Raw genomic sequence first — 27,997 nt, forward strand, 5'->3', positions numbered from 1 at the left:
ACCCAATTGCTTAAACCAGTGGCTCTGATACCACCTTCTGTCATGACCCCCGACCACACCCTGGACAGGAACCGCGAGCAGTCAAGTAGTACCGGTGGTTATTTTGAAAATATTGCAGCGAAAAACTTCATCAGGACCGTGAGTTGGGAAAATATCAGAGTTTAGAAAACACCGGATTTTATTTATTAAATAGATGGGATAAAACCCATGTTTTACAAAGGTAGCTTTAATAAGGGATAAACCCGAATATATGAAACCATGTTTTCTTAATTTAATTCAATTGATAAAATAAGCCACTTCTTTAAGCCTTTTGGTGCTGTATCCTCATTCTTATTTCAATCTACTGTCATTTACCTGAAACACGTTTAAAAAGGTTTGGTCAGCAGGAAATACTGGTGAGTTCATTCATTTTTGTACAAAACGACACATTGTTATAATTTACAGCATTAAGAGTTTTTACATTTGCTCTTTCAAGATTGGCAAAGACTTAATCACTGCAATTATAACTTTGTTATAATTTACAGCATTAAGGGTTTTTATATTTGCCCCTATCATATAATTAGCTGGTTAAGCTGTCACTCGACTGAATCTATGACTGTGGACATATCACTAATTAGGCTCGCCCACCTAAAGTGATAAATCGTTAGTAGTAATGTGCACAAAACCCCCACATACTACCAGTAATTTAAAGATTAGCAAAGACTTAATCACTGCAAAATATAAATTGGAAAACATTTAGGGTTTTGTAAAGTACTTTGATAAAAAGAGAATGACTCACCTTGTTAGCATATAGTTTTTGATTAAACAAGCCTCCTGATTCTATGCCTTCCGATAACTAAGCATTTACTTTATAGTTCTGAATCTTCTGATGATTAGTTATCTTATTTGATTGTAAGTGTATGGTGTAGAGTTTCGGGTGGTTAAACATTTAGTTTAACAGAGTGGAATACGTATTAGCGTTATACCAAATCAAACCTAACGATTGTCATGAGATCAGAACCTTAACGACATTCACAAAGTATAGTCTTGTTTAGACAACACTTTGGCATTCGTTCAACGAAATTCACAAAGTACAGCACTTTGGCATTCGTTTAACGAAATTCACAAAGTACAACACTTTGGCATTCGTTAGTTGGTTCCCGAATCGATCGGACAGAATATCGCATCGGTGATTATTGGTTAGAACACCAACGTATAGAGAGAAGAAGAAAAGAAATGAGCAAGGAAGAATGAAATCCTAGGCTCCTATTTATAGGTAAGGCAGATTCCTTTCTTAGCTAGGAAGTTTCCTTTTATTTATTTAGTTTTTTCTTAACTATTAAGTTTACTTAACCATTTAACTAAATAACTTACTTAGCTTAATTAATCTTGCTTAGCTTAATTAATCTTGATTAGCTTAATTAATCTTGCTTAGCTTAATTAATCTTGCTTAGCTTAATTAATCTTACTTAACCGATTAATTAATCTTAACGGTTTAATCAAGTAATTTACTTAGCCGATTAATTTAAATAACGTAACTAGCTGATTAATTAACTTGCTTAGCTTACTTAACTACTAAGTTTCCTTTCCTGTTAAGTTTCCGTAGCTATTAAGTTTTCTTAACCGCTAAATTATCTTAATAGCTAAGTTGATATACTAGTTTAACAGCTTCCTGATTATGAGTTCTAATTTCTAGACACAATGAAACTCGTATTAGTGTATTATCTCAATTCAACTTTAACGATAATCACGAGATCGAAACCCTCACAATGAATGACAAAGTATAGCCAGATATTGGCAGCACTTATACATCCATTGGATCAGTTTTAATCGATCGGATAAAGTATCGTACCAGTGATTAGAGTTATTACCCTAATACAAGCAGAGTTTCGGGATTTAGAAGGTATAATCTCGAGCTGCTATTTGCTATAATAAAAGCTGAAGGAAAGAAAAGAATTGAGCAGTTTGAAACGTAGCAGTGATCGAGTTAATACCCTGGATTCGTAGCAGCGTCTTGACACCGAAATGTTTTCAGCAGAATGAATATGGACGTTTTGAGACTGAGATTTCGAACACAGAAGCAAGTCCCATGCACAGGCTACTTATAGCAACATTTTAGGTTTTACGCGGCCCGCGTAAACCTTAATAAGACCTTACGTGGCCCGCGAGGGCCATAAAGGCGGCAGTAGGGTTTGTTGAGTCATCGGTGGTCTTGACACGTGGACGACACGTGTCCCTTAAGCTTATCCGGAGACTTTCAAGTTGTCGCGACCCGCGTAGCCTTACCTTATGGCTTACGCGGCCCGCGTGAAATCCAATTTTCTTGATTTCTGGGTTTTTCATGCACACTAGGGTTTCAGGGGTCCGGGTTTTCACTTGCGGGTCGATTTGGGACATTTTTGCAGGTCCTTACATTAGTCCTATATGGTTGGCCCCTCTTCTAGTCCAAAAACCCGTATTAGGATACCCATCAGCCCATAAGAAAGTTTTACGTTGCCCTTGAATTTTTATTCTAGATCCGTCACTATAAAGTGGTGTATTCTCGGACTAAATAGTTGAGGGTTCAAATCAAGCAAAGGTTTTGGCAATTTGAAAAAAAAAATCACAAGAATATTGAAGGCAACCTCGAGTTGACCAACTAAAGTCTAAACCAACAATCAACCCAAAAGCCTACCTAGCCTATATTAATTCCCATTAATAAATCCGTCTAGGGTCCAAAATAACCCAGCATGCTATAAGGCTATATGGTATGGTGACCATCCTCCAAGGGAGAATGATCTGCCACCTAGGCGCCACATCATAGTCCTATTGAGAATGGTCCATCCCATAAAAACAATGGAAATGAGAGGATGATCCTACCCCACCGTTTTTAGTTGTGTTTTTTTAACATACTCTTTTTTTAACGTTTAACAAATAAAATAAGAAAATATTTTCATTAATATTAAAAAACATTACATAAAGTTAAAAAAAACATAAACTTTTAAAAGAATCTTAATAACTTAAAAAACATAAACTAAAAAAAAACATAAACTTAAAAAAAATTCTAAGCATTAAAAAATATTAAAAAACCTATACTAGTCTTCATCTTGCATGTGGTCGTCTGGTTCGTTTTGAGCGTTGTTCCAAATGTACTCCACCAAGTCCGCTTGTAGATTATGATGTGTGTACTCGTTACGTAGAGAGAACATGTTCAAATCTTGTTGTTCCAAACTAAACTAACTGGAACAGAATTCCCGTTAGACGCGTTTTCGTCGTACTCGCATATCGTTGTACCTTCATCTTCAATGACCATGTTATGAAGGATGATACAAGCGTACATAATGTGTCGTAACCTCTTTGGTGTAGTCGAACGTGCTGGATGTTCAATGATATGCCTTTTTTGTAGAACCCTAAAACACTGTTCAATATCTTTTCTCGCACCCTCTTGATACTTCGCAAATTTTTTTCTTTTATCATCTGTCGGGTGCGGAAAAGTTTTAACGATTGTCGAGTACTTTGGGTATATTCCATCTGCAAGGTAGTAGCCCTGCCTGTATTCCACCCCCGAAACCGTAAAACTTGTGTCTGGACCTGTTCCCGCCACTATGTCGTCAAATATCTGTGACTGGTATATGATGTTAAGGTCATTAAGCGAACTTGGTAGACCAAAAAAAGCATGCCAGATCCAGAGATCCTGTGACGCAACAGCCTCTAGAATAATAATGGGATGGCCATGATCTCCCCGAGTATACTGACCTTGCCAGGCAGTAGGGCAGTTCTGCCACGGCCAGTGCATGCAATCAATGCTCCCGAGCATTCCTGGAAAACCATGTCTTTGTTCTTGTGTTTGATATAATTTTTGAACGTCGTTTGCGTTTGATTTCCGCAGGTATCTCTTGCTATATAATTTGATTACCCATTCGCAAAACCTGTGCAAACATTCACGTGCGGTTCTTTCGGACATCCTTAAGTACTCGTCCAATGCATCGGGTGCGTACCCATATGCCAGTTGACGAATGGCCGACGTACATTTTTGTAAAGTAGTGAAACCCCTTTGCCCCCTAGCATCGTATCACAATGTGAAAAATGGATCAGACTGGGACATGTCATCTGCGATACGTAAAAAAAGTCGAGGACTCATTCGGAACCGACGTCGAAACATCTCGTCCATGTACACAAGTTTGTCGGCAAAATAATCGGCCACTAGTTTATCGTGGGCAGCTATATATTTAAAACGAAAAATAAATCAAATGCATTATAAAATTCAATATTAAATTTAAATAAACATGCGCTAAACAAAAAATTAAAGTACATTCTTTGTCTCGATTTAATTTTGTTCTCCTAGTTTGCCGTTGGGACAACGCTTCAGAGTTTTCATCCTCCGCCATGAAGATCTGAGCCGCGTACATAATCATGTTTTCGAAAAATGCGTCATTCTCGCCCGAAGATGATGAATACCACGTCGACGAAGAAGATGAAGAAAGTGAAGAAAGTGAAGACATGATTAATTTTGAGAAAGAGAGATAGGGTGGTAGTGGGTAAAAAATGGTATAAAAATGTTGAGTTTATATAATAATTGGAAGGTTTTGGATGGGTTTTAAATTTATAGCCGTTTATTAAAAAAAGGAATCTTTTTTTAAATTCAAACGGTCAAAAAAGGTGTTGAAAAGGGTGATTTTTTGTCTTCTAGCTGGCTGTCTCCAACATCTCCTACTCAACGGAGACGACGAGGACCGGGGGGGGGGGGGGGGGGGATGATGTTTGCGTCGGCGCCGGGTGGGACGGTCCAGGGGACGTTCCCCATACCGCTAAGCATAATAATTACCCAAAAGTAAATGATTACGATTGTTTTGCCATGTCTACGGTCATGATATTTAATATACATAAGAGAAATGGTATACTTATATATAATATTCATCTCAAATATATTAAATATCATAATTTAGATGGAGTAATATATGTATAAACTATTAATATGTACACATATACTTGTATAGGTATGATTATGAGATACTATTTTGAAGGTACATAATCTATGTCTGTAAAAGTATGTACATATCTATGTATGTATGATAAAAGAAGGATAGAGAGGAGCTGAGAGAGATGCCCTTCCTCCTTTCTTGGTTGTGAAATATGAAAATGATGCTGTTGCCCATTCTTCTTTCATTTGTATTTATATTCTTGCATAAATAAGTACATGGAACATACTTATGTCATGTGTAACTATATTTATAAAAAATGAGAGGGGAGATGATGGTATGTCGATCATGTTTGTGGGTTGGCAAGTCAATCCAACACAAATGCAGAACACGACATGGACACAGAAACCCAAACAAGATATTAACTTGTGGGTTCACATATGTTGAGCCCACATTTTGTATTTTATTTTTTTGCATTTTAATATTTTAAAATTACAAATTTACAATCGAAAGTATGAATGGTTATAAAACAATTATGTTTAAACCACAAAACTAGAAGCCTGTTCCTCTTTTAGCTGTATATTTTATAGCAGTTCACACCGCTAGACAAAGAGGTGAAAAAACGACATCATTTTGATTAAACGCCTAGCGTAAATTGTTTGGAACCCTTTAATTTTTTTGAACAATAAATATTGTATTGTATAACCATATATAGTAAAATTCCACTCATAGCACAATCATTGATAAGATTCAAAGGTGGAATGTAAGCGAACCATAGCTCCATCCCAGAGCCATCTCCAAAAATTACAAATTTTTTTTAGCCCTGTGCGAGATAAAAAATTTAGCCCTATTCGCAAATCCTCATACATTCAAATTGGCTTACAAATCCAAAATTCTGAAAAGGCTAAAAAATGTTTTTAGTTCATAAATCCAGGAGTAAACTGCCATTTTGGTCCCTGTGGTTTGACCAGTTTTGCCACTTTAGTCCAAATCTCAAACTTATTACATCTGGGTCTCTGTTGGTTTGCATTTTGTTGCCATTTTAGTCCAAATTTCAAAAACCCTATTTTTTTGACTGTTGCAACCTCCTATTTTGTCTTTTAGTTCAAGGGTATTTTGGTCATTTTGCTTTTCATTTAATATTTTCTTAATTCAAAAATTAATATATCTATACTATATATATATATATATATATATATATATTAATATACACACATACAACTCATCTTCATCATCATCATCGACAACACACTCTCTCTCTTTCTCTCTCCAAGCACCACCCATCACCGCCACTCCCTTGAACGCCGTCGTCGTCCAACACCACCACCACGTCGCCGGAAAACAGAAAAGTCACATCATCTTCCGGTTTTTGCTTGAAAACTTAAGGAAAGTCAAAATAGAAGGGGAGTGGAGTCGGAACCTGTTGGAAAAACGGAACACCACCGTCATCGCAGCCGCTGACGGCGTTGGTCGCCGGTGACGTCGTGTCTGTTTCTCTCCTTCGTCTCTCTCCTCTCACCCCGTTTCTCTCCTCTCTTTCTCCGTTTATTTGGTCACATCACCGCCGTACGCAACCCACCAAATGGTGGTGGCCGGCCACATCTAAAACAGGGAGGTGGGGGTGTTGTCGGTTATACGGAGAAGAGGGGGGGGGGTCGTCGGCCGAACAAGAGGTGCCGGGTGTGTGTGTCTAAGGAAGATGATGAATGAGAGGGTTAGTTTCTCATGTGTGTTTGATGAAACGACACCGCATATCATCTTCCCCCAAATCAGATTTCATGTGGGTTAATGGGTTTGATGCAAAATTAGGGGGATGATGTTAATGTTTGCTGATTTGGGGGATGATGATCTGTGATTTTGTGATGGATGATGATCTGTGATTTTGTTAGTTTTAAGGGATCGAGATGATGGATGATGATATGTGATTTTGTTAATGTTTTAGGTCGTTGAGGGTGATTTTGTAACAAACAGGATGATCAAAACTTAAACCCAGTCCTTTTATTCACCACGAGGCTGTGATGATTTCACCTAATCCGAGTCAAAATTGGGTCAACATTTGAGATTTTCCGCAGCTTGGCGTGGCAGAATCGGAGGAGGGCAAGTGCGCTTGCAACCTCTGTTTGCAGCCATGGCGGTTTTGATTTGTTGTTGGAGCCTCGTTTCTTTTTACAAATCGGTTTTTGATTTTCTTGAAGATGATGTTCTTGATTTTCTGGATTTTCTGGTTTTTGATGATGATGTTTGATGATGTTCTTGAAGATACAGATCTCACTACTAGAAAACTAGGCAATTCCGACCAAATTTTGCGACTAACATAAGACGGTCGCAAAATTAGCAACCGATTTGTGACTAAAACCAAAACAGTCGCAAAATTAACGGCCAATCCAGATTCGATCGCAAAACGGTCGCAAATTTTGTGACGGTATTTTTGTGGTCGGAAAACAATCGCAAATACGAGAAAAATAAAAAATAGCAAAAGTTACGACCGTTTAAAGCAATCGCAAATAAAAAAACAAAAAAAAACAAAAGTTGCGACCGTACAAAACGGTCACAAATCAGCGAAATATATAAAAAAACAAAAGTTGCGACCGTTTAAAGCGGTCGCGGATACAAGAAAAAATAGAAAAAGAAAAATTAAGCAAGATGTGGGTTAAAATTGCAAATAGCCATAAGTTCTGGGTTAAAACTGCAAATAGCCATAAGTTTAGAAGCTTCAATCAAAACAGATCTGCAGATCTGTTAATCTTTCACCTGCGACTAGTCGACTACCCTCATCTGCGTCATTCATCGATCTGGTATGTGTCACTCTTCATGTTCGTATTCAGTTGTTGAAAAATGAATTTGTGTTTAATCCTCCTCATTCATCGATCTGATTCTGTTTTTTCTTATGTATTCGTATCAATTTGTCTTTAGAAAAATGAAATTAGGATTAGGTGTCAAAGGTGTGAAATTGAATAAAATCATCGGTACTTTCTATTATGGTTTACATCTTTTCCTTAATAAAGATGTATATATAGGGTTCATCTATTCGTTGATATATGGTATCATCTTTACAAGTATTAATGTTATGGTTTACATCTTTTCCTTTGATACTGATTAGTTGATTATAATATGTAAAAATTGACTCTTAATTTGTGCCTAAATTTGACTTGATATAGAATATATGATTAGTTAATTATGCTTGTGTAATCCAAATCAGGGCTTTTTTTTTTTTTTTTGTTGATTATGATCAGGTGATAACTTATTTTTTTTAATCTTATATCCAATTCAGGTTATTTTATGTTTTTGTTAGAATTGCAACTAGTTTACTTTTACTTTCATAAAGCAATTGAATTTTCTTTTATTATTAAGCAAATTATATTTTATTGACTACTAAGCATGTTATTTAGAATTGCAATTAGTTTACTTTTACTTCTTTATAATCTTATAGGATTAACTCGAGTAGTAATGGCGTGGTATACTGACCGAGGATGGATGTATGAAAAGACCGATAGTAATGGATTTCTTAATTCTGAATACTGTGACAATGTCGAATTGTTTTTGGACTTCGCATTTTCTAAAGAAGAAGTGGTTGATACGTGGGTGAATATGCATGGTGAGACAAAACGTAACATAAAATGTCCTTGTTATAAATGCCAAAATATAAGTTACAGAGACAGAGCCACTGTACAAAAACACTTGTTTAAGGATGGTTTCATGCTTCGTTATGAAATATGGAGTGAACATGGTGAAAAGTCCAACCACGATGTTGGACAATCTTCTACTACAATGGAGATTGATGATGATGATGATGATGGTTGCAAACGTATGGTGTTAGATAACTTGTGTTCATGCGATTATACTTCAAGTACATTGGAAGGACGTGTACCGAATCCAGAAGCAAAAAGATTCTATGACATGTTAGAAGCTGCTGATGAACCTTTGTGGGAGGGCGAAAAGGCTACAAGTTTTTCAAAGTTACAAGCTGCTACGAGTTTTTTGACATGGAAATCACTTTTCAATGTGTCAACTGCAGCTTACAACTTTAACATTTCCATGATTAATGCAATGTTGCCCGAAAATAATAAACTTCCAAAAAGCTTTTATGATACGAAGAAGAGTTTGGAACCATTGAGTCTTCCATACGAGAGAATTGATGTTTGCAAAAACCATTGCATGATATTCTATAAGCAAGACAAGGCATTGACACATTGTAAATATTGTAAGGAATCTCGTTACAAAAGTGTCTTGAATAAGGTACCTAATTTGGTGATGTGGTACATGCCAATTGGTCCTAGACTTAAAAGGTTATATATGTCTACAAAAACGGCCAAAGATATGACTTGGCACCATGACCACAAAACAAAAGAGGGTAGCATGGCACATCCTAGTGACGGCATGGCTTGGAAGCATTTTGACTCGGAGAATCCTGACTTTGCAAAAGAGATTCGCAATGTTCGTCTTGGGTTATGCACTGACGGTTTCAATCCAAATAACTCTAACTCAATTCCTTACTCATTGTGGCCCGTCTTTCTTACAATCTATAACTTACCCCCGTGGATGAGTATGAAAGACTCGTTTATTGAAGTAAGTTTGATTATTCCGGGTGGAAAGAGTCCAGGTCAAAACATAATAACATTTTTTTGTGAATGTAGGTTATAAATGCTCCAAATAAGGAGCATTTGAGAGACCTAGCCCAAGGCCCTCTAACTTATGTTAAGTCACACAAGGGCTATTTTGTTAATGGTTACAAATTTCACACGAAAACAGCATACGATGGTCGGGTGACACAAAATAGTGGTGTGTGTGTCAAAGGCGCTTCGTACAATGAACATGAAAATGATTACTATGGATTATTAGATGAGATCTTAGAGTTGGAATATCATAGCACCATAGGACGTTGTGTGGTTGTTTTGTTCAAATGTACCTGGTTTGATCCTGTGAGGGGGGTAAGGGTAGACCCTAAAACTCATATGGTTGATGTTAAACCTACGGCTACAGGATGTGTTGATGACCCCTTTATCTTAGCCTCGCAAGCACAACAAGTGTATTATACTTCTTATCCTTCAAAATCAAAAGAACTAAAAGGCTGGTTAGCCGTTGTAAAGACTACCCCAAGGGGAGTTTACGAACTCGACCAAGATGTTAGTGAAATAGAGGATGATGATGTGGATATGGAGCCTTTCTTTCAAGAGAATGAAAGAATAGAATGCACGGTAATGGATGATCTTCTCCCTATTTCTCTTGTACATGAGGATGGAAGGTTGGAAGAAGTGGAGGATACGGATGGCGATAATGATGAAAAAGTTGAGTTTGAAGCCACAACTTTAGCTGACGAGGATTTCCACATCTTGCTTAATTTTGACGATGAAGATTTAGAGTGACGGGTTTGTTTGTTATATACAATGGTTAGTTTGTTTTTATATACAATGGCCAGAATTATTTATTTAAATACATGACCAGTTTATGTGGTCTCTAGTTGTATGATATCATAATGACTTTACTCATTTAAATACAGGCACAGGTTCATGCGTCTACCCTTCGTCGTCATCGTCGTCATCTTCCCCATCATCACCTACACCGGCAATAAGCAAAACGCCTCGTCTACTGCACTTTCATGCAATTTATTAATTCTGACTTTGGTTTAATTTCGACCTTTGTTGCTGAAATTTGGTTTAATTTGGTATATTATAGTTTCTACACTTTCATGCAATTTATTTTATAATTCCTGCAAATGGGTCAAAGGCTGCAGAAATGCCTGTTTTGGCTGCAAGTTTGTTTAATGGATCAGTTTTGTAATTGTCATCTAGGCTGCAAGTTTTTTAATGGGTCAGTTTAATCGTCAAACGGGTCACTTGACTGCAAGTTTGTTTAATGGGTTAGTTTTTGAATGGGTCAGTTTAATCGTCAAACGGGTCACTTGACTGCAAGTTTTTTGGCTGCAAGTTTGCAAGTCACAATCATCATCTGGGTCAGATTGTTATGGCTGTAGGTTTCGGCAAATAGTCCTATTCTACCTTGTTATTACTAAGCAGTCTTGTTGCATGATAGTGCCAATATGATTTAATCACTATATTCCAATATTGGTTACTTTTCATTATTGATTGATCACGTTGCAGTGAGTGTGTGTGTATATTGCTGCTATAGCCAATCAACGTAGGCTGGTAGATGAATTACATAAAATCTTAAGACCATGTGTAGTGCGGCTTTTTTTTTTAAAAAAATTCAAAAAAGAAAAAACGCCTAATAACGCCGAAGACCCATTACATGGGGCGTTTTTTGGCGATTTTTTTGAAAAAAAAATTCCCTTGGCGTGTTTTAAACGACGCCCTCAACATATGTACTGACATGACGGAAAACGCCCTCAACATATGTACTGATCTTAGGTTTTTTAAAGGATATGGTAAGTACCCAACTACCCATCATCAATGCACATGGTTGCTGGATTTTGGGAACATGAAAATTTTACACGAACCCGAACCCGACCCGAACCCGAAAATCGTACCATACGTGTGAACCCGAACACGACCCGAAGTTTCATGGGTTGACCCGAACACGACCCGTTTAACCCGAATTTTTAATTTTTTTTTCTGAAATTTATATATTAAAATTACAATTTACTTAAAAGTCACAAATGCTAATAATAATATCATATTTAAATTATAAAATCTATGTTAACCTAAACGGGTTTGCGGGTTCAACCTGAAACTGACCCGAACCTGTTTAGACTAAACCTAAACCCGCGAATTTCGTGTTAGGTTCGTATCGGGTTTTCGGGTCGTGTCAGAAATTCACACCCCTACACATGGTTGCAATGGATTTAAATAAGCCTCGTTTTTTGCTATTTAATTTATAACGTTTGGTTTGTCATAATATTTTTCTATTACTATTGATTATGGTTACTGAGTCACTAAGGTGGATGTGGCATCAAGGCTCTTGGATCAGAATTGTTAACGAGGAACACATGGGTATTAAAATCTTATATTGATTTCCTTTATACTTTTATATAGTCGAGTCAGTGTTGAAGTAATCGTTAGTCGCTAGTCGGGCGGTGGGATGGGGACTAGCGATTAATCGGGATTAATTTTGATTAATCGGGGATAATCGGTAATTAATCTGCATCTACTCGTAATTTTTACAACCATGAGTCGAGTTATAATAAACATATTATAGTTAAGAATGAGTGTGTGTATACATATACTTATTTAAAACTTTATTAATGTTAATGAGGTGTGTAATATCGTATAGTTCCTTCTAAGTTAGAATACTGAAATGCTTTAAAATATAAATATTCCCTTTAAAATTTTCATATCCCACAATCTCTTTAAAATATAATAAATAATCCCTTTAAAATTTCATATCCCGCTCCTAATTCCCCCAATCTCTCTTTCTCAAAACCTAAAACAGACTCTGCCCTAGATAGGCGAATGGGCGATTCCCCAATCGTTCCTCCGCATCACCGAAGATTCACCTAGATCGACGACTCCTTAATCGTTCCTCTAACCAATTTCTGTCACACTTTTGCTGGTACATCGAATTTGTTCTCGATTTCACGTCATTTCACGGATCTGAGGTATTTGAAGGTTAATTTGATTCTATTTTTTGTAGTATCATGGCACGTAGTACAGCAGATGCCGGCAGATGTCGTGGTTTTGTGGCAGGAGGCGGCAGAGGGCAAGGTGTGGTCTCTTATTCTCCCTAATTTTGCCCTAATTTCTTCGAATTTGTATCAGCTTTGCATTTGCTGTGGATTTATTATTTTGTTAAGAATAAGAAATGGTCGTGTTATACATTATTATTATTATTTCGTTAGGTTTACTGTGTTTGTTGATTGATGTTATCTATGGAGTGAAATTAGGACAACTAGGGTTTGTATTGCAGTTACGATGTACATGATTGTGTTGAATTGGTATTGGTTTAATGTTAGGCTAAATTTGTTTTATACCTAGGGTTTATTGAAGGCTTGTTTTATAATCTGTGGTTGGGAAGCTCAGCATACAGAGCTTTAAATTAGTGATAATGAAGTTACAGTTTGCTGATATTGTTGTGCATTTTAGTGTGAGTTTATTCGGAACCTGAGAAGATTGTGTGTGAGTGTGTCATGGTATGCTGGTTCTAGTGGTCCAGATGTTCATGGCTTCGTTTCTGGTGTGTTCTTTTGATCTTTTCTCGGGGTTAAAATCTGATCAGGTCTGATGAATTCTAGTTAATATTTATATTGAAAGTTGTTCTAGTTTATATTTAATATTGGCTGAATATGAAATCAATCGTTAATTTTCAGAATACTGATAATTGACTTATTATAAAATACGAAGAAGAGGATGTTGGTTATATACTAAACGAACCAGAGTGATAGTATTTTTTTAATTGGTTTTGTAGAAAATGTCTGTCATTGATCAGCAGCATGAACCGTGCTGTTATGTATTATGCTATATAATAGCCAATATGGTCATCAATCTTAAACTAGTACTTTTATGTAATCGTTTGTGGCAGGAGGTGGCAGGGGGAAAGGTGTGGTCATTGAAGAGAACATGGCAGCAACAAGAGAACTGGGCAACAACAAGAGAACATGGCAGCAACAAGGTATATAAACGTGTAATTAGATTTTATCATAAGTATGTTAGTTATGAGCTTTATTCTTGTTAATCGTTAATTGATGGAATGTGTAACCCAATGCGGCAAATGATGAAATTGATAAACTTCACAGATCAATATGGTCGAGGCAGTTTTGCTAAGAAAAAACTATCTGGAGGCAGTGTTACCAAACTTTCTGTTAGTTCTGTTCCAAAGACCGTCACTAAAGAGGATGTAAATTTTTCATATTTAAGTTCTTTTTTTATTTGTTTTCTGTTAGTTATCATGCAAATTCTTAATTTTTTATTTGTTTTCTGTTAGATCCAGCATGCTTTTGAAGAACATGGACAAGTTGAGGTTGCTTTGGTCAAAAATAAGAGAACAGGGCAGCAACAAGGTATGTTGACACATGTCAATATCTTTTTAGGTTAGCGCAGGAATCTGAAACTATAGTTGATCCATTTATTTATTGTAGATATCATGGGACGTACTACGACAAATATCAGCAAAGGTCGTGGCCAAGGTGTTGATCGAAGTAGTGGTGAGCAAGGTCGTAGTCAAGGAAGTGTTCTAGGTAGTAGTGATACCGTTGGACTAAAGTCAAATCAGCAGCATACTTTGATGTCTTCTCCCATTGAGGAGGGTAGTGATGGTGATGATGTGTCTTCGTGTCGTGTTGCTTCTACAAAGCGGGGAGGCTCTTCCCAAGTCCAAGTACCCGAACCAGTGAACCGTGAGTGGATCTATATTATAGATGGAGAGTAAGTACACATACATTAATATTGTTCCTTTATGTGGATATAAAAATGATACTAATGTGGTTTTCATTTATTGCTTCCATTTTATAGATTTAGCAATCAAATAACGGCTACGCGGATTATTGGAGTAAACCTAAAGGGTATGTGGTCCGGTCCATGGAAAAGTTGGAAAGATGTTCCTAATGAGGACAAAAAGCGGTTGTTTGAACGATTCCATGTGTGTACTTAAACAGATCTATGTAACTTATTAAACCATTTGTATGTTTCTTAAAAATTTTCTTTTATTGTAGTGTTATTTTCAGTGGGAGGAGAAATGGAATGGTGAAATATATAGTTGCTGGGAGCAGTGCATTGCTGGTAAAATTCCGGATTTGTTGTGTAGGGCGAAAAGAAAATAACACTACAATAAAAGAAAATTTTTAAGAAACATACAAATGGTTTAATAAGTTACATAGATCTGTTTAAGTACACACATGGAATCGTTCAAACAACCGCTTTTTGTCCTCATTAGGAACATCTTTCCAACTTTTCCATGGACCGGACCACATACCCTTTAGGTTTACTCCAATAATCCGCGTAGCCGTTATTTGATTGCTAAATCTATAAAATGGAAGCAATAAATGAAAACCACATTAGTATCATTTTTATATCCACATAAAGGAACAATATTAATGTATGTGTACTTACTCTCCATCTATAATATAGATCCACTCACGGTTCACTGGTTCGGGTACTTGGACTTGGGAAGAGCCTCCCCGCTTTGTAGAAGCAACACGACACGAAGACACATCATCACCATCACTACCCTCCTCAATGGGAGAAGACATCAAAGTATGCTGCTGATTTGACTTTAGTCCAACGGTATCACTACTACCTAGAACACTTCCTTGACTACGACCTTGCTCACCACTACTTCGATCAACACCTTGGCCACGACCTTTGCTGATATTTGTCGTAGTACGTCCCATGATATCTACAATAAATAAATGGATCAACTATAGTTTCAGATTCCTGCGCTAACCTAAAAAGATATTGACATGTGTCAACATACCTTGTTGCTGCCCTGTTCTCTTATTTTTGACCAAAGCAACCTCAACTTGTCCATGTTCTTCAAAAGCATGCTGGATCTAACAGAAAACAAATAAAAAATTAAGAATTTGCATGATAACTAACAGAAAACAAATAAAAAAAGAACTTAAATATGAAAAATTTACATCCTCTTTAGTGACGGTCTTTGGAACAGAACTAACAGAAAGTTTGGTAACACTGCCTCCAGATAGTTTTTTCTTAGCAAAACTGCCTCGACCATATTGATCTGTGAAGTTTATCAATTTCATCATTTGCCGCATTGGGTTACACATTCCATCAATTAACGATTAACAAGAATAAAGCTCATAACTAACATACTTATGATAAAATCTAATTACACGTTTATATACCTTGTTGCTGCCATGTTCTCTTGTTGTTGCCCAGTTCTCTTGTTGCTGCCATGTTCTCTTCAATGACCACACCTTTCCCCCTGCCACCTCCTGCCACAAACGATTACATAAAAGTACTAGTTTAAGATTGATGACCATATTGGCTATTATATAGCATAATACATAACAGCACGGTTCATGCTGCTGATCAATGACAGACATTTTCTACAAAACCAATTAAAAAAATACTATCACTCTGGTTCGTTTAGTATATAACCAACATCCTCTTCTTCGTATTTTATAATAAGTCAATTATCAGTATTCTGAAAATTAACGATTGATTTCATATTCAGCCAATATTAAATATAAACTAGAACAACTTTCAATATAAATATTAACTAGAATTCATCAGACCTGATCAGATTTTAACCCCGAGAAAAGATCAAAAGAACACACCAGAAACGAAGCCATGAACATCTGGACCACTAGAACCAGCATACCATGACACACTCACACACAATCTTCTCAGGTTCCGAATAAACTCACACTAAAATGCACAACAATATCAGCAAACTGTAACTTCATTATCACTAATTTAAAGCTCTGTATGCTGAGCTTCCCAACCACAGATTATAAAACAAGCCTTCAATAAACCCTAGGTATAAAACAAATTTAGCCTAACATTAAACCAATACCAATTCAACACAATCATGTACATCGTAACTGCAATACAAACCCTAGTTGTCCTAATTTCACTCCATAGATAACATCAATCAACAAACACAGTAAACCTAACGAAATAATAATAATAATGTATAACACGACCATTTCTTATTCTTAACAAAATAATAAATCCACAGCAAATGCAAAGCTGATACAAATTCGAAGAAATTAGGGCAAAATTAGGGAGAATAAGAGACCACACCTTGCCCTCTGCCGCCTCCTGCCACAAAACCACGACATCTGCCGGCATCTGCTGTACTACGTGCCATGATACTACAAAAAATAGAATCAAATTAACCTTCAAATACCTCAGATCCGTGAAATGACGTGAAATCGAGAACAAATTCGATGTACCAGCAAAAGTGTGACAGAAATTGGTTAGAGGAACGATTAAGGAGTCGTCGATCTAGGTGAATCTTCGGTGATGCGGAGGAACGATTGGGGAATCGCCCATTCGCCTATCTAGGGCAGAGTCTGTTTTAGGTTTTGAGAAAGAGAGATTGGGGGAATTAGGAGCGGGATATGAAATTTTAAAGGGATTATTTATTATATTTTAAAGAGATTGTGGGATATGAAAATTTTAAAGGGAATATTTATATTTTAAAGCATTTCAGTATTCTAACTTAGAAGGAACTATACGATATTACACACCTCATTAACATTAATAAAGTTTTAAATAAGTATATGTATACACACACTCATTCTTAACTATAATATGTTTATTATAACTCGACTCATGGTTGTAAAAATTACGAGTAGATGCAGATTAATTACCGATTATCCCCGATTAATCAAAATTAATCCCGATTAATCGCTAGTCCCCATCCCACCGCCCGACTAGCGACTAACGATTACTTCAACACTGACTCGACTATATAAAAGTATAAAGGAAATCAATATAAGATTTTAATACCCATGTGTTCCTCGTTAACAATTCTGATCCAAGAGCCTTGATGCCACATCCACCTTAGTGACTCAGTAACCATAATCAATAGTAATAGAAAAATATTATGACAAACCAAACGTTATAAATTAAATAGCAAAAAACGAGGCTTATTTAAATCCATTGCAACCATGTGTAGGGGTGTGAATTTCTGACACGACCCGAAAACCCGATACGAACCTAACACGAAATTCGCGGGTTTAGGTTTAGTCTAAACAGGTTCGGGTCAGTTTCAGGTTGAACCCGCAAACCCGTTTAGGTTAACATAGATTTTATAATTTAAATATGATATTATTATTAGCATTTGTGACTTTTAAGTAAATTGTAATTTTAATATATAAATTTCAGAAAAAAAAATTAAAAATTCGGGTTAAACGGGTCGTGTTCGGGTCAACCCATGAAACTTCGGGTCGTGTTCGGGTTCACACGTATGGTACGATTTTCGGGTTCGGGTCGGGTTCGGGTTCGTGTAAAATTTTCATGTTCCCAAAATCCAGCAACCATGTGCATTGATGATGGGTAGTTGGGTACTTACCATATCCTTTAAAAAACCTAAGATCAGTACATATGTTGAGGGCGTTTTCCGTCATGTCAGTACATATGTTGAGGGCGTCGTTTAAAACACGCCAAGGGAATTTTTTTTTCAAAAAAATCGCCAAAAAACGCCCCATGTAATGGGTCTTCGGCGTTATTAGGCGTTTTTTCTTTTTTGAATTTTTTTAAAAAAAAAGCCGCACTACACATGGTCTTAAGATTTTATGTAATTCATCTACCAGCCTACGTTGATTGGCTATAGCAGCAATATACACACACACTCACTGCAACGTGATCAATCAATAATGAAAAGTAACCAATATTGGAATATAGTGATTAAATCATATTGGCACTATCATGCAACAAGACTGCTTAGTAATAACAAGGTAGAATAGGACTATTTGCCGAAACCTACAGCCATAACAATCTGACCCAGATGATGATTGTGACTTGCAAACTTGCAGCCAAAAAACTTGCAGTCAAGTGACCCGTTTGACGATTAAACTGACCCATTCAAAAACTAACCCATTAAACAAACTTGCAGTCAAGTGACCCGTTTGACGATTAAACTGACCCATTAAAAAACTTGCAGCCTAGATGACAATTACAAAACTGATCCATTAAACAAACTTGCAGCCAAAACAGGCATTTCTGCAGCCTTTGACCCATTTGCAGGAATTATAAAATAAATTGCATGAAAGTGTAGAAACTATAATATACCAAATTAAACCAAATTTCAGCAACAAAGGTCGAAATTAAACCAAAGTCAGAATTAATAAATTGCATGAAAGTGCAGTAGACGAGGCGTTTTGCTTATTGCCGGTGTAGGTGATGATGGGGAAGATGACGACGATGACGACGAAGGGTAGACGCATGAACCTGTGCCTGTATTTAAATGAGTAAAGTCATTATGATATCATACAACTAGAGACCACATAAACTGGTCATGTATTTAAATAAATAATTCTGGCCATTGTATATAAAAACAAACTAACCATTGTATATAACAAACAAACCCGTCACTCTAAATCTTCATCGTCAAAATTAAGCAAGATGTGGAAATCCTCGTCAGCTAAAGTTGTGGCTTCAAACTCAACTTTTTCATCATTATCGCCATCCGTATCCTCCACTTCTTCCAACCTTCCATCCTCATGTACAAGAGAAATAGGGAGAAGATCATCCATTACCGTGCATTCTATTCTTTCATTCTCTTGAAAGAAAGGCTCCATATCCACATCATCATCCTCTATTTCACTAACATCTTGGTCGAGTTCGTAAACTCCCCTTGGGGTAGTCTTTACAACGGCTAACCAGCCTTTTAGTTCTTTTGATTTTGAAGGATAAGAAGTATAATACACTTGTTGTGCTTGCGAGGCTAAGATAAAGGGGTCATCAACACATCCTGTAGCCGTAGGTTTAACATCAACCATATGAGTTTTAGGGTCTACCCTTACCCCCCTCACAGGATCAAACCAGGTACATTTGAACAAAACAACCACACAACGTCCTATGGTGCTATGATATTCCAACTCTAAGATCTCATCTAATAATCCATAGTAATCATTTTCATGTTCATTGTACGAAGCGCCTTTGACACACACACCACTATTTTGTGTCACCCGACCATCGTATGCTGTTTTCGTGTGAAATTTGTAACCATTAACAAAATAGCCCTTGTGTGACTTAACATAAGTTAGAGGGCCTTGGGCTAGGTCTCTCAAATGCTCCTTATTTGGAGCATTTATAACCTACATTCACAAAAAAATGTTATTATGTTTTGACCTGGACTCTTTCCACCCGGAATAATCAAACTTACTTCAATAAACGAGTCTTTCATACTCATCCAAGGGGGTAAGTTATAGATTGTAAGAAAGACGGGCCACAATGAGTAAGGAATTGAGTTAGAGTTATTTGGATTGAAACCGTCAGTGCATAACCCAAGACGAACATTGCGAATCTCTTTTGCAAAGTCAGGATTCTCCGAGTCAAAATGCTTCCAAGCCATGCCGTCACTAGGATGTGCCATGCTACCCTCTTTTGTTTTGTGGTCATGGTGCCAAGTCATATCTTTGGCCGTTTTTGTAGACATATATAACCTTTTAAGTCTAGGACCAATTGGCATGTACCACATCACCAAATTAGGTACCTTATTCAAGACACTTTTGTAACGAGATTCCTTACAATATTTACAATGTGTCAATGCCTTGTCTTGCTTATAGAATATCATGCAATGGTTTTTGCAAACATCAATTCTCTCGTATGGAAGACTCAATGGTTCCAAACTCTTCTTCGTATCATAAAAGCTTTTTGGAAGTTTATTATTTTCGGGCAACATTGCATTAATCATGGAAATGTTAAAGTTGTAAGCTGCAGTTGACACATTGAAAAGTGATTTCCATGTCAAAAAACTCGTAGCAGCTTGTAACTTTGAAAAACTTGTAGCCTTTTCGCCCTCCCACAAAGGTTCATCAGCAGCTTCTAACATGTCATAGAATCTTTTTGCTTCTGGATTCGGTACACGTCCTTCCAATGTACTTGAAGTATAATCGCATGAACACAAGTTATCTAACACCATACGTTTGCAACCATCATCATCATCATCATCAATCTCCATTGTAGTAGAAGATTGTCCAACATCGTGGTTGGACTTTTCACCATGTTCACTCCATATTTCATAACGAAGCATGAAACCATCCTTAAACAAGTGTTTTTGTACAGTGGCTCTGTCTCTGTAACTTATATTTTGGCATTTATAACAAGGACATTTTATGTTACGTTTTGTCTCACCATGCATATTCACCCACGTATCAACCACTTCTTCTTTAGAAAATGCGAAGTCCAAAAACAATTCGACATTGTCACAGTATTCAGAATTAAGAAATCCATTACTATCGGTCTTTTCATACATCCATCCTCGGTCAGTATACCACGCCATTACTACTCGAGTTAATCCTATAAGATTATAAAGAAGTAAAAGTAAACTAATTGCAATTCTAAATAACATGCTTAGTAGTCAATAAAATATAATTTGCTTAATAATAAAAGAAAATTCAATTGCTTTATGAAAGTAAAAGTAAACTAGTTGCAATTCTAACAAAAACATAAAATAACCTGAATTGGATATAAGATTAAAAAAAATAAGTTATCACCTGATCATAATCAACAAAAAAAAAAAAAAAAGCCCTGATTTGGATTACACAAGCATAATTAACTAATCATATATTCTATATCAAGTCAAATTTAGGCACAAATTAAGAGTCAATTTTTACATATTATAATCAACTAATCAGTATCAAAGGAAAAGATGTAAACCATAACATTAATACTTGTAAAGATGATACCATATATCAACGAATAGATGAACCCTATATATACATCTTTATTAAGGAAAAGATGTAAACCATAATAGAAAGTACCGATGATTTTATTCAATTTCACACCTTTGACACCTAATCCTAATTTCATTTTTCTAAAGACAAATTGATACGAATACATAAGAAAAAACAGAATCAGATCGATGAATGAGGAGGATTAAACACAAATTCATTTTTCAACAACTGAATACGAACATGAAGAGTGACACATACCAGATCGATGAATGACGCAGATGAGGGTAGTCGACTAGTCGCAGGTGAAAGATTAACAGATCTGCAGATCTGTTTTGATTGAAGCTTCTAAACTTATGGCTATTTGCAGTTTTAACCCAGAACTTATGGCTATTTGCAATTTTAACCCACATCTTGCTTAATTTTTCTTTTTCTATTTTTTCTTGTATCCGCGACCGCTTTAAACGGTCGCAACTTTTGTTTTTTTATATATTTCGCTGATTTGTGACCGTTTTGTACGGTCGCAACTTTTGTTTTTTTTTGTTTTTTTATTTGCGATTGCTTTAAACGGTCGTAACTTTTGCTATTTTTTATTTTTCTCGTATTTGCGATTGTTTTCCGACCACAAAAATACCGTCACAAAATTTGCGACCGTTTTGCGATCGAATCTGGATTGGCCGTTAATTTTGCGACTGTTTTGGTTTTAGTCACAAATCGGTTGCTAATTTTGCGACCGTCTTATGTTAGTCGCAAAATTTGGTCGGAATTGCCTAGTTTTCTAGTAGTGTATTTCGATTTGGGCCCAGAGCGGTCGTCCACTCGACACTACTTTGGCTGGCCCTGCTCCATCCTAGAGGATAGAAAAATTGTTTTTAGGAGCACCTTGAAACAAAATTTGATTGGTAAAAAATTATTATTTTAAACATTCTATAACGAAGATGGAACATGTTTTTCAAGTCCTAATAATGATTATTAATTTTTGTAGTTAGCAGCGGAGCTAGAATTCTAAAAGCAATAATTCTGCCACAATTTGATTTTAATATGATTTACTTCATGTGGAAACCTTTGAGTATTCCATGTATGTTACCCAGGGATGCCCAACTTAATCCCTGCATCAGAAGATCTATTTAAAGATATTTTTTTTTGTAACTTTATAGATATATGTAGCTCTTAACTACAAATAGAGGGAGGATATCTCTCGTCTAGAATAATTAAGAAAACAAGGGTTTCTTGCAGTGGCGGATCTAGATAATATTTATAGGGGCAACGTTTCATATAAAAAGGGTTAACGGAATTGAAAAACATCGAATTTTTCCAAAATTTACACTAACGCCGGAGCGTCAAGGGGTAGCGGGGGCTACCCCTAGTAACATGCTATGTCCGCCCCTGGTTTCTTGCTGACTTTTTTGAGATTTCTAGATTTATAGATATATCTAGCTCTTAACAATAAAAATAGATGGAGGATATCTCTCGTCTACAATAATTAAGATACCAAGGGTTTCTTGCTGACTTTTTTGAGATTTCTAGAAGCATAAACTTTGTAAATAGTATCTGATTTGGAACTTTCATTATATTATAAATATATATACTCCATATACTTAACATAAGCAAACGCATACAAGGGTATCTCTAAACTTAGCAAGAACATCGATAAATGTCTTTCAACCTACAAGTTTTTCTCTTTTATTCTCTTCCTATAATTTTTGCCTTACTTGTTTCGAAATTAAATTTTTCATCCAAAAAATCCCATAAAAACCTACCTCCATCTCCTCCAAGGTTACCATTAATAGGAAACCTTCACCAATTAGGCGCGGGCATACACCGTGTCCTTCAATCCATGGCTAAGACTTATGGTCCACTCATATTGCTTCACTTTGGTACTGTGCCGGTAATTGTAGCCTCTTCCGTTGATGCAGCTAGAGAGATTATGAAAACCCATGATATAACATTTGCAAATAGGCCGTATTTAAACACCATTAGTAAACTTAGTTATGACGGGAAAGATATAGCCTTTTCCAAATATGGAGAGCAGTGGAGGCAACTCAAAAGTATTTCTGTACTCCATCTTTTAAGCAACAAAAGGGTTCAGTCATACCGAAAAGTGAGGGAGGAGGAGGTGGTGAGTATGATAAAAAAGATTCAAGGAACCAATGAATCTATTTTTAATTTGAGTGAGTTAGTTGCTACCCTTACACATAATGTGATCTCTAGGGCAGCTTTGGGAAAGATATATGAAGGGATGGAGCTTAAGCATTTGCTAGACCGGACTTTTGATGTGTTGGGACGTTTTTGTTTTGCGAGTGTTTTTCCTTCGTTAGCATGGATGGATAGATTTACCGGATTAGAACGAGAAATTGAAAAACTTGCTAAAGATATTGATGAGTTTTATGATGTTGTAATTGACGAACATGTTAACAAGAAAGAGGGTGATGCTGAAGGCCAAGATCTTGTTGATATTTTATTAGAAATTCAAAAAGATAACTCGACGGGGTTTCATCTCGAGAAAAAGATGATTAAAGCTCTCATCTTGGTAATACGTCTCTCCTTTCTTATTCGTATTCAAGTATCTCTCCTAAACTAGATGTTTATGCATACGAAGTGAGTGCTTAAAAGACACTTTATAATATTGAAAAAACATTTCGGTGCATTTTGATGCATTTTAGATTAATTTATCTTCATTGGAAAACATCATATGTTCAACTACTTTACCTTTATCATGAAACCAATATGGAAACGTAACATTTTAGTTAGATTTACTCTCATGCAAAAAATGTATTTAGATTTATCCCCCATATATAAGTATTATGTGTACTTGCTATACATGTGTGAACAATGGCGGAACCAGAATGATTTAGTTAGGGGGTCATCATAAGCTTATATTCTATACTGGTTCAAATTAGGGGGTCCATCTCTAAGTTTGTTCTTCAAAAACTCAAAATTTATAAATAAAAATTCAAAAAGTTCTGGTGACCGGAGGGTCAACGAACCCTCTTGACCCCCCTCTGGTTCCGCCCCTGTGTGTGAACCACCATAATGTTAATTACTAGGTAAACTAAGCTACAACCTTAAAACAAAAGTGAATGTTGGGTTTTACTTATAAGTGTGTCGATGTCATGTAGCTCTACACATTGGAAATATCATATATATGCGCACATGTAATTTTTTAACCGTCGCTTATATACATATGTAATTTTGGTTCATGATTCCTAGGAGGTGTTTAATGGTGGCACCGATACCACATCCACTAGCCTCGACTGGGCGATTGGCGAGCTACTACAAAACCCACATACAATGAAAAAATTGCAACAAGAGGCACACACAGTAGGACAAGGAAGAGAAATGATCACCGAAGACGACTTAGACAATATGCCCTATCTAAAAGCCGTCCTCAAAGAAGCCCTACGATTACACATTCCAGCTCCATTGCTTGTTCCCCGTGAATCAACAAAAGACGTTAAACTACTCGGCTACGACATCCCATCAGGTTCGCAAGTGATGATTAACGCATGGGCGATAGCAAGAGATCCTTTAATATGGGAAGAACCTGAAGAGTTTAGACCAGAGAGGTTCTTGAACACCGCTACTGATTATAAAGGTTTTCATTTCGAGTTTATACCATTTGGTGCTGGAAGACGAGGGTGTCCTGGTATTAGTTTTGCAATGATTATTAACGAAATTGTGTTGGCAAATTTGGTGTACAAGTTTGAATTTTCATTGTTGGGGAACGAGCCTATAGACATGACTGAGAGTGATGGTTTAACCGTTCATAGGAAGTTTCCTATACTTGTCAAAGCAACTCCTAGGGAGTAACTTGTTGGAGCAACTCCTTGTGTGTGTAATAAATCTATATATATTAATAAATGAGATGATTTTGACCATTTGTCTTTGAATGGTGGAGCTATTTTGCTCATGTGGCATCCATTGGTTTAGTGAACCTTGATTTTGGGAGGGAATTCATGTAATTCTTTGTAAACAAACCAATTTTGGTTAAACACAAACCAAATTTTAAATTCTACGCGGGATCCGTATTGCTTGGGCGGGTCTTTCCTGGTTTCACGAATTCAATATGGATCCTATATATAGTTTACCTTGAATTATAGTCTCTATCTTTCTTTATACGCACAACCTTTTTTCTCTATTCTCTCTCTTCTACATAAGTTCTCCGATCACAGTCTTCAACCAAGAATCCGGTTCAAATCAAAGGTAAACTACATGATCCTATACCGATACTATTTATTTATGTTGTTACATTGTTTAGTAGTGTCATTCTGTTCAAAAAACATTCGGCTGATTTGTATAATTTTTTTTTTTTTTTTGGTTTTTTGTAGATTGTTCCACTTATTGTTCAGTTGCTTAAACCAGATTGGATCGCTCCACTTATTCTAGAGGTACTTAAATCTTTAATCGCACTTTTTTTGATCATTTATATGTATTTTTTTAGTTTTTCGTCATATTTTGAATTGTACTATTGTAATTTTTATGAACGGATCTATTAGTTGTTGTCTTTAAATGTTATTAGGGTTTATGAATGGTTTTAATAAAATAACTTTTGATGATTTTTTTTTTTTGTTTGTTCTTGATGATGATTTGCATTATCCGATTCAAATCATATGAAAGGATCTTTTGTTGATGTCTTGATTGTGTTATGATGTTACTGATATTTTTATTTACAGTCTTTTTGTTTGTTGTTTGATGATGATTTACAGTGTTTTGCTATTTTGTTCGATCGTTTAGGATAGTTTTTTTGTTCAAAACCCTTTCGGCTGGTTTGCATTATTTTTTTTTTTTGTTCATTTTTTTGTAGATCATTCCACTTATTCTACAGATATATAATCAAGATTAGATTGTTATGTATTTTAAATCTTTAATCGCAATATTTTTTGATCATTTATATGTATTTTTTGTGTTGTTGATGATTATGTAAGTTTGTCCGATTATAATGTTTATGAATGAATCTATTCTTTGATGTCTTTAAAAGTGATGTTCATACTGATTTCTGCTATTTGGTTTTTGTTTTTAATGATAAACCCTAAATTCTTTTAAACTGCAGGAGTCTGAATCTTCCTCGAAGAGGAAGAGGTAAATATAATTTTATCGTTGTTTTTGTGTTTTTTGATTCGGTATAATTTTAGGTTTCATTGTTTATGCTGATGTGTATAATTTTGTTTTTTTTTATTTTTTATTTTTTGCAAATCTAACTATGATATTTTTTAAAATTTGAATATTTGGGTTGTTTCTAATAAATTTTGTATTGTTTTAATATGTATTAATTACAATCCATCAAAGATTTCGTTATTTCCTTAAATTTTAGTATTATATGGTTTTCCTAAATTAAGGTTTCTCTTTCTATAAATAAACGGTGGAGCAATTTTGCTTGGCAAGGTTAGACTTTCCTAATAAGTTTGCTTAATTTACGGGATTGGATGTTAGTGATTTGATTTTCATAATTTAAATTTTAAATTTTAAATTTTGAAGTCAATCATTATTTTAAATTTAAATTTTGAAGTCAATCATTATTGTAAATCTTCCACTTTTTTGTTGTTCAAGATGTTTAATTCGGTTAGACTTAAAAGGGTATGGAAATAAAGGTTTGGAGTTTAGGTTTTCAGTTTAGATCTACGTTAATTAAAAAAATCTACCTTTTTTTGCAATAGGTGTTTTGCTTTCTTTAAAGTAAATCCTTCAGTTGAGGTATCACTTGGATATAAATCCTTCATCTATTTTTTTATCTTTCTTGAAAGCAAATGGGATGTTGTAACTGGACTTTTGTTTGTTTCTTTTGTATCAGTCATGTATTTTTTTATTTGTTTATTATTTTTTTTATTCTTTTTTGCAAGTGAACACGACCAGAGACAAACTAATAGTGTTTCAGTAAGCTTATAAATTTTCCATAGAGAAGAAACGAAGGGAGAAACATTCTTAGAGGTATACATTGATCTATTTCAGGTATGGGAATGGATCATAACATGTTGAGAGTTCGTCTTTGTGAAGCAGGATTTGATGAAGAATCGATTAAACGAAGGGATAATGGTTCATTAATCGCTCATATTGCTAAACTTGAATCTCGGGTTGTTATTCTTTTCCACATTGTTGACAACTGTATGGTTTTGTTAATTGGATTCAGTTGTTAGGACTGATGATCAATTTTTTTACTTGCTAAAGATTTTATTTTTAAGCAACATACTGACTAATTAGCTCCTAAAAATGTTGAATGGAGGTGGAGATGGTCAAATGAATCATTTAGTTTGCTGCTATTATCATTGTAACAACGATTGGTTTAAAGGTGGTAAATGGAGTTAGTTGAGCCAGTCCTCAGAGTGTTGTCATAACCGAAAGGTAACCTCAAACAGGTACGTTTTATAATTTTTTATGATATTTTTTAGTTGTGAATGTTTCAAATTTTGAAGAAATTGATCGGTAGAATTGATTGATTTACTTCAAACGCTACTCAATTAAGAGCATTAAAATTCTGACCCAATTAAGCAGACAGCTATTTTTTTTTCTCTTGCAGATTACTTCTTTGGTTGTGAAGATCGTGTGATTTTGGAATAAGAAGTCTGGGCTGAGATTCGTTTCGTTTGAGTCTCTCGACTACGGCTTCTTCTGAGGTTCGTTTCGATTGTAATGGGTACATGCTAATGACGAATTTATGATAAAATTGTTAGGGTTCTATGATGTTTGGTTGAGAGTTTGGATTTGGGCGCACAAATATTTTTATCAATAAGATTTTACCGTTTTATACCTTCATGGTGTCCCTTTGTTTAGGATATTTTATGTAGTATGATATTTTAGAATAAAAAAGAAATTACAAACAACAAATAGTGGTTGGATGCAACTTGGTCGATTTCATTTGGGTTTGATTATG

At 35.6% G+C, this 27,997-nt stretch overlaps 6 protein-coding genes across 14 annotated transcripts; 3 read left to right on the plus strand and 3 right to left on the minus strand.

Annotated features, from left to right (window-relative positions):
* Window positions 1–3,169: 3,169 nt before the first annotated feature.
* On the minus strand, window positions 3,170–4,460 carry LOC110943826. Its single transcript, XM_022185558.1, has 5 exons — window positions 4,271–4,460; window positions 4,107–4,179; window positions 3,875–4,019; window positions 3,715–3,777; window positions 3,170–3,583 (listed from the first exon to the last, which is right to left on the minus strand). Exons 1-5 carry the CDS (start codon window positions 4,458–4,460, stop codon window positions 3,170–3,172), a joined length of 885 nt encoding a protein of 294 aa, XP_022041250.1.
* A 3,146-nt stretch (window positions 4,461–7,606) lies between these two features.
* On the plus strand, window positions 7,607–10,639 carry LOC110941629. Its single transcript, XM_022183293.2, has 4 exons — window positions 7,607–7,672; window positions 8,308–9,443; window positions 9,512–10,264; window positions 10,375–10,639. Exons 2-3 carry the CDS (start codon window positions 8,325–8,327, stop codon window positions 10,238–10,240), a joined length of 1,848 nt encoding a protein of 615 aa, XP_022038985.1. The 5' UTR covers window positions 7,607–7,672; window positions 8,308–8,324; the 3' UTR covers window positions 10,241–10,264; window positions 10,375–10,639.
* Window positions 10,640–11,798: 1,159 nt separating this feature from the next.
* On the plus strand, window positions 11,799–14,601 carry LOC110941631. 6 transcript variants are annotated; one of them, XM_035990313.1, is made up of 8 exons: window positions 11,799–11,824; window positions 12,465–12,535; window positions 13,350–13,439; window positions 13,564–13,664; window positions 13,752–13,827; window positions 13,906–14,191; window positions 14,279–14,405; window positions 14,479–14,601. In XM_035990313.1, the coding sequence occupies exons 2-8, from the start codon at window positions 12,469–12,471 to the stop codon at window positions 14,584–14,586; spliced, it is 855 nt and encodes a 284-aa protein (XP_035846206.1). In that variant the 5' UTR covers window positions 11,799–11,824; window positions 12,465–12,468; the 3' UTR covers window positions 14,587–14,601. The 6 variants fall into 6 exon arrangements, with proteins under 6 accessions (XP_035846206.1, XP_022038987.1, XP_022038988.1 ...); XM_022183295.2 differs by lacking the exon at window positions 11,799–11,824 and adding an exon at window positions 12,200–12,383 and having other exon boundaries at window positions 13,758–13,827; XM_022183294.2 differs by lacking the exon at window positions 11,799–11,824 and adding an exon at window positions 12,201–12,383.
* LOC110941632 lies at window positions 14,575–17,265 on the minus strand. Of its 4 annotated transcripts, none has more exons than XM_035990316.1 (7): window positions 17,243–17,265; window positions 16,532–16,602; window positions 15,628–15,717; window positions 15,403–15,503; window positions 15,240–15,315; window positions 14,876–15,161; window positions 14,575–14,788 (listed from the first exon to the last, which is right to left on the minus strand). In XM_035990316.1, the coding sequence occupies exons 2-7, from the start codon at window positions 16,596–16,598 to the stop codon at window positions 14,650–14,652; spliced, it is 759 nt and encodes a 252-aa protein (XP_035846209.1). In that variant the 5' UTR covers window positions 16,599–16,602; window positions 17,243–17,265; the 3' UTR covers window positions 14,575–14,649. The 4 variants fall into 4 exon arrangements, with proteins under 4 accessions (XP_035846209.1, XP_022038990.1, XP_022038989.1 ...); XM_022183298.2 differs by lacking the exon at window positions 17,243–17,265 and adding an exon at window positions 16,684–16,869 and having other exon boundaries at window positions 15,240–15,309; XM_022183297.2 differs by lacking the exon at window positions 17,243–17,265 and adding an exon at window positions 16,684–16,866 and having other exon boundaries at window positions 14,577–14,788.
* Window positions 17,266–18,426: 1,161 nt separating this feature from the next.
* LOC110941633 lies at window positions 18,427–21,459 on the minus strand. Its single transcript, XM_022183300.2, has 4 exons — window positions 21,394–21,459; window positions 19,623–20,758; window positions 18,802–19,554; window positions 18,427–18,691 (listed from the first exon to the last, which is right to left on the minus strand). Exons 2-3 carry the CDS (start codon window positions 20,739–20,741, stop codon window positions 18,826–18,828), a joined length of 1,848 nt encoding a protein of 615 aa, XP_022038992.1. The 5' UTR covers window positions 20,742–20,758; window positions 21,394–21,459; the 3' UTR covers window positions 18,427–18,691; window positions 18,802–18,825.
* A 1,288-nt stretch (window positions 21,460–22,747) lies between these two features.
* LOC110941634 (cytochrome P450 71A2) lies at window positions 22,748–25,010 on the plus strand. The gene is made up of 2 exons (XM_022183301.2): window positions 22,748–23,662; window positions 24,343–25,010. The coding sequence occupies exons 1-2, from the start codon at window positions 22,787–22,789 to the stop codon at window positions 24,940–24,942; spliced, it is 1,476 nt and encodes a 491-aa protein (XP_022038993.1). The 5' UTR covers window positions 22,748–22,786; the 3' UTR covers window positions 24,943–25,010.
* Window positions 25,011–27,997: the final 2,987 nt, after the last annotated feature.

The sequence above is a fragment of the Helianthus annuus genome, chromosome 5 (genome assembly GCF_002127325.2).
Source record: "Helianthus annuus cultivar XRQ/B chromosome 5, HanXRQr2.0-SUNRISE, whole genome shotgun sequence".
NCBI classification, from domain to species: Eukaryota; Viridiplantae; Streptophyta; class Magnoliopsida; order Asterales; family Asteraceae; genus Helianthus; species Helianthus annuus.